Source organism: Halyomorpha halys, unplaced genomic scaffold (assembly GCF_000696795.3).
Source record: "Halyomorpha halys isolate HHAL.00 unplaced genomic scaffold, Hhal_1.1 Scaffold278.1, whole genome shotgun sequence".
In the NCBI taxonomy this organism is placed as follows: Eukaryota; Metazoa; Arthropoda; class Insecta; order Hemiptera; family Pentatomidae; genus Halyomorpha; species Halyomorpha halys.
Window position 1 is genome coordinate 234,394 of NW_027109219.1, and position 5,945 is coordinate 240,338.

Here is a 5,945-nt window from a genome sequence, read left to right on the forward strand (position 1 = left end):
AATATTGTCACAGTGAATAATATAAATTATATGTTCTGAAACAAGGGGGGATTAATTTCAATTCAAAGTAAGGAGGTAAATGAAAATTTCATGTTGTGCGCATCGTATCAGATTTTTAATATTGTGATCCAGTATTTTTTATGTTTGTTCCCTAATATTTTACAAATATAATACAGGATTCATCCTCATGGCTCTTTCCTATTTTTCTCTAGGTAATTTATCAAGAAAACGTTTTGTAGAGATTATTTATAAATAGAAATCATAAGTAAACTAAAAAAAACAATGAAAGTGAAAATTGAATACAAATATGCTGTAATATACTATTTTTTTTAGTTCAATATTGTTTATTTGTTTTACTAAACCAAAAAGCAAGCTAGCCAATTTTGGTCAGTCAAATATGGTGTAAAAATACATCGTTTAAAATATCAAAGATGGCAGCACGGTCTTTCTGAAGTCTGTTTGAATTACTGCTGTTGAGTACGTAAATTAAAATGTTTTCAAATTTTTTTCTTTCTCTAACATGATTATAATAATAATCTTTATTTATTCTGGGATTGATCCCTTTAGAATAATTTACAGGCGTCAAAATTAGGCTTTAGAGCCTTAGTATAAATTGCAAAATAGAGATGAAATTACAAAATGTCATAAAATAAAATAATACAATGAATTTAAAAAGATACAAATAAACAACAATAATTAACAGAATATATAAAATAATGATAAAACAAATAAAATAAAACCACTTGTCATATCATAAAACATAAGATGACTTCTGATAGTTAATAAAAAGAAAAAAAATGATAAAAAACCAAATTCAATTAAACTAAAAAATAATAAATGAAAAGAGATTATTTCTGCTAGTGTATATATTTACAATTATAACCGAAAATCAAAGACAGAAAATACATAGAGCTTTTTTGAAACTTTCAATTGTTATTCTTCCGGAATTGGATGGACAGAAGGTAGTCGAAGATACGGGATTTGAAGATTGGAAGGGTATTAGAACTACGAATAAAGGAGGAAATAAAATTCCATAGGTAAGAGGAACGGATGAGGAAAGATCTATCAAAGGCTGCAGTTCGATGTGCAGTCCCGCGGGAATTGCAAGAATGCACTGAGGACTTAAATTGAAGGAAATCTGAGATACTTTTAACGTATGGATGGAATTGTATCGGATTGTTGTTTAGGAAAAAGGTTGGAATGTGAGGAATAGTTTTCAGGAGGTGATTGGATCCTTTTATGATTGCCTTAGTCCTCTCTGCATTCAACTTAAGCTTGTTTACTTGTGCTCACTGGCTAATTTTATTCAAGTCTTCTTGAATCTTCTCCATAGCAACTAATAGGTCAGAAGATAAGAAGGAAAGGTAAATTTGGAAATCATCTGCATACAAATGGTATTGAGCATGTTGGATAAGGATAGGAAGGTCATTGATGTAGATAGGAAAAAGGGATAGTACAAATTTATACTAATACTTAATAAAATTAAGTAATAATTATAGTACAAATTATTCCAGCAGTTGTGCTTCAATCGATTTTTGCATCAACTATAGAATGAGAATGACAAAGAAGGACTTGTTGGTGGAAATGAACAGGAATAGGAAGTCTCCGGGAAGCTGGTGGGGCTGACCAATTTTGTGTAGTTTTAGTGGTAGACATCTAGAGAAAGAAGACGTCAAGAGTCACCAGATATTCAAGAAGATTATATCAATAAAGGAAGAGACTTTTTGTTTGGATCGCCGTTGGATTGTATATGTATTATGGAAGCTAGAATAAGACCAATTTTTCCTATTCTCCATATTTCTTCTTATTTTCTATAACATTGTTTTTTTACATACTCCCCGTTAATATATCCGTTTTTTACACATATATATAGTTTTGCCTATTTTATTTTTATTTATATAATTTTTTTTTCTCTCTAAATGATGGTTGTTGTCTTGTTTTTATAGCTCTAATGAAGACCTGAAAATCAGGTCGAAACATCAGTATAAATAAATATTTTTTGTTTATTTATGTTGTTTCTTTGCTGACCACACCCCCTGACCATCTTCTCCAATAAGTTAAGTGTCAATCGTTGTTTTGATTGTCTTGAAAACCTGCCCTGAGATAAAAAGTCAATAATGTTATATAATTTAAAATAAAATTCTCATATCTATTTAATATTTAATCTTTTCATTTAAACCTTGTTATCAAAGCTATATTTTAGATCTAAGAATAAATAAAAACTATTAAATTCCCTTTTATAAATTTTAAATAAATTTAGAATATTACGCATTAATGCATTCATATAATATTCATCAAAACTTACTTCCATCAAAATAAAAAGAGCTGCAAAGAATATTAGAGTGCTCCACTCAACTCTGGCAAGTAAGCTTTCGATATCGTGAATGTCAGCTAGTAGAAGGAGAAGCATAACCCCGAGGAGTGCAGTCCACCCGAGGCTGAGATTGAGGTCAGGGACCGAGTGGAGGAAGAACAGCACCAACATGAAGGCAAGGGTTACAGTTGATTTTATGAGGAGTGGCATATTCCGTATAGGGAACTGTAAGAATAAAAATATATCAACAAAAATGGTTTTATGTACAGAAGATCAAATATTTAATGAGTTGTATTGAAAAACTCTTCATAAATTCATTACCTTTTTTTCTAATTCTTGTAGTTTGTTTTCATAATTGTCAACTGAATCACTAAAAAAAAATGAATAGATAAATATTACTAATATTAAATAGAACCGAAGAAAAATAAATTTAAGCGATGAGTTTACAGATGACCGTGGATTCATATAATGAGGAGAAGATGGTTAGCGGTGTGGTCAGTGAAGAAGTCAAATAAGTAAAAAATTATTTATTAGTGCCAACGTTTTGGCCAGAATTTCAAGCCTTCATCAGGGCTAAGGACAAAAACCATAATAAATAAAGAGATTTACAGAATGATTAGAAAATAAGAAAAAAACTAATATTATAGATATATACATAGTGTTGAAAGACATGAATAGTTTAAGTTCAAGAAGATAAAGGCTGTATGAGAAGAGTAATATTAAAATTAAGTAAGAGCAAAGAACAAATAATAAAAATCTAATTAGTAAATATAAGTACAAAATGAAAATTATTTAACATAAAATAATAAAAGAAGTAGGCAATAAAATGTATAGATAGGTAATTAAATATATTGTAATAATTTTAAAAATTATTTAAAATAAAATAAAAAGAATTTTGATAGTTATATAAAACTTATTTCAAATATAAGAGATAACTTGGGTTCAAATTAAGAACTTTAATATCAAATATATAATAGAATTTTATTTAAAACTTTATAATATACAATATGTAATACAATTTATAATATACTAGCAATCAGAAACAGGCATTTACTATAATTACAATTAATTAAATTAAAATCTATTTCACACATGTATCTATTTTTATGCTTACAAAACTAACCAAGTTCACGATCTTCCTTTTATGATTCCTGGTATCTTCTTTGTTTCTATTGTTCTGTCCTAGCGTCCAAAATGGCTTCCTTCTTGACAGAAATTGATGAGGACCTCCTCATCCTGAAGACATCCTTTCTCTTCTCTGTCCACACAACGAATCCCCGCCAAAAACCAAAACCTGTCTCCATGCTACATGTAAACATCGATTGTCGCACAACAGTTAGGGATTTTTGCAAATGATTTACTTTCTGCATATTATTCATTAGCACTATTTCTTGATTTCTATTTTTCCTTTAATTTACTGTATTTTCAATTATGAGGGGACGAGTTAAAATAGTTTTTATGATATTTTAATCTGCTCAACATGGCCTTGATTCAACGTACCGCCATCTTGGTTTTGTTTTGAATCACGAAGTTATTATAGACAATAAAAATTGGTTAGCTTGCTTTTTGGATAAACAAAACAAATTAGCAATCTTAAAATGATACATAAAATAAAACATATTAAAAACCCTTTATACATCAAAATATATTATTTATTCAAAAAGAGCATATTACAATATGTACAAAGAATCTATTCTTTTATTTATTGTTTTTTGTTCTTAGCCCCAATGAAGGCTTGAAATTCTGGCCAAAACATTGGCATTAATAAATAAGTTTTTTTACTTATTTGTGTTCTTCACGCACCCCACCCCCAACCATCTTCTCCTCATTAAATTTAAACAAATGATTACCTATCATCAGATATTTTTCTTTTAAGATCCCCAATCAGCTTTCTAACTTTTTTAAAAATGGTTTCTTTCACATAGAATTCGTCTTTGGTGTAAGATGAGAGAGATGCAGCAGTCCGCTGCCAAATCTCTATTTCATGTTTCAATTCTGAAAAAAGAAATGTGATAATATCTTGTGCACATTATAAACATTTTAGAGTAGCACAGCAAAGAAATTTATTTACCTTCAAATCTCGTTGGGTCTTCATGACTTCTGCGTTTCAGGTTCCTGAATGCATATCTCAGATGAAAGTGAACGTACACCATGACTAGTAACAGGCCAATTCCCATATGAAATGTAAATACACTGAAATTTACACCCTATAAATAAATAAAAAAAGGTAAAACAGTAGTAAAATTTATGGAAAAAATTGATTAAATTTAACTCATTACTTTAGTGCTGAAAGGTCTCTAGCTAAGTATGTCAATATTGTAAAATTTTGTGTATTGTGTTTTTGTAGTTAGGAGTGAACCCCATTTCTATTTATGACTATAGAAACTATGATGTAGCACCATAAAAGTCTTTGTGAAAATCAAAGCACTCCTCATCACATCTATTTGGCATTGATGGCAAAATGTAAATTTTTAAATCCAACAACAAATCACCAATAGTTCAAAACCACAAACGTGAAATGAGAAGTAAAAAGATCTAGTCTGGCTTAATTTTAAAACCAGCTATCATAAACTAATAATTTCCCAAATATAACTGTTAAAAACTTTTCTCAAAATGTCATATATACAATAATAAAATTTAAAAAATAAAAATATAATCGAATTAATCATTAATAATACATTTATGATTAAAATATTTGGTGTATCCACTCATAGTTTATCCCACTTTGCTACTAAGACCAATACAAGAGTTCCTTGCTCCATATCTTCACAAATATTAGTTCATTAGATATTTTATTTTTGTTAATTTATTAGTTTTTATTTACAATTTATTATCCTTCCAATGAGTATTTGAAATGTGTCCAGGAGATTAATAAATTTTGAATTAATAAATAAATATAAATATAATGTTATAATTTAATATATTAATAAAAAAAATTAAATAACCAAAAGATTTCAAAGGAAAAATCTGAGCTAAATACTTTGAAAACATTTCCAGACTTGAAAATTATTTTCGCTCATACTGCTGCAATATGAATGATTTCTATAAGCTGGTTGATTCTTGGGAACATAAAGAGAAGGAAACATACTGGACATTGAAACCAGGTATGAAACTGCCCAATCTCTTCATTGAAATATCTAACGAAAAGGCAAAATTTTACCTTAACGTTACTAGAAATGAACTGAGGACGATAACAGGACTCCTCACGGGCCACTGCCCCTTAAAATAACATCTTAACAAGATGAGGCTGGTGGAGGATTCCACCTGTAGTCTATGTATGGAAGAACCCTTGTGAAACCCTTGCCTTTCGAAGACTGCAGTATTTGGAACAGGACCAAATGGAACCTGAAGGCATTACTAGAACAAACCCAAAAGAATTAATGAACTTCGTAAGAAGCATAGGATTCATATGGGATATCTAGTGGAATGGAGGGTAACTCACAAAAGGGATTCCGACCCTCAGTGTAATAATAATAATAAATATTCAAAACATTTCGATATATCGAAAACATTTGATATTCAAGTAATAAACTGTCGTCTGTTTCTGATTGCCTGGAAACCCGCCCTGAGAAAAGAGTCTATTATGTCATAAAATTTAAATAAAATTCTATTATCTATTTAATATTAAATA

At 29.2% G+C, this 5,945-nt stretch overlaps 1 protein-coding gene across 1 annotated transcript in view; it reads right to left on the reverse strand.

Annotated features, from left to right (window-relative positions):
- Positions 1-5,945, reverse strand: part of LOC106680694 (P protein) — a gene marked incomplete in the record, with an annotated part of 42,576 nt that overhangs the window by 4,900 nt on the left and 31,731 nt on the right. Inside the window, 4 exon segments of the mRNA XM_067047399.1 lie at positions 2,306-2,539; positions 2,636-2,684; positions 4,165-4,309; positions 4,386-4,521. Of these exon segments, the coding sequence (XP_066903500.1) occupies positions 2,306-2,539; positions 2,636-2,684; positions 4,165-4,309; positions 4,386-4,521 (564 nt within the window).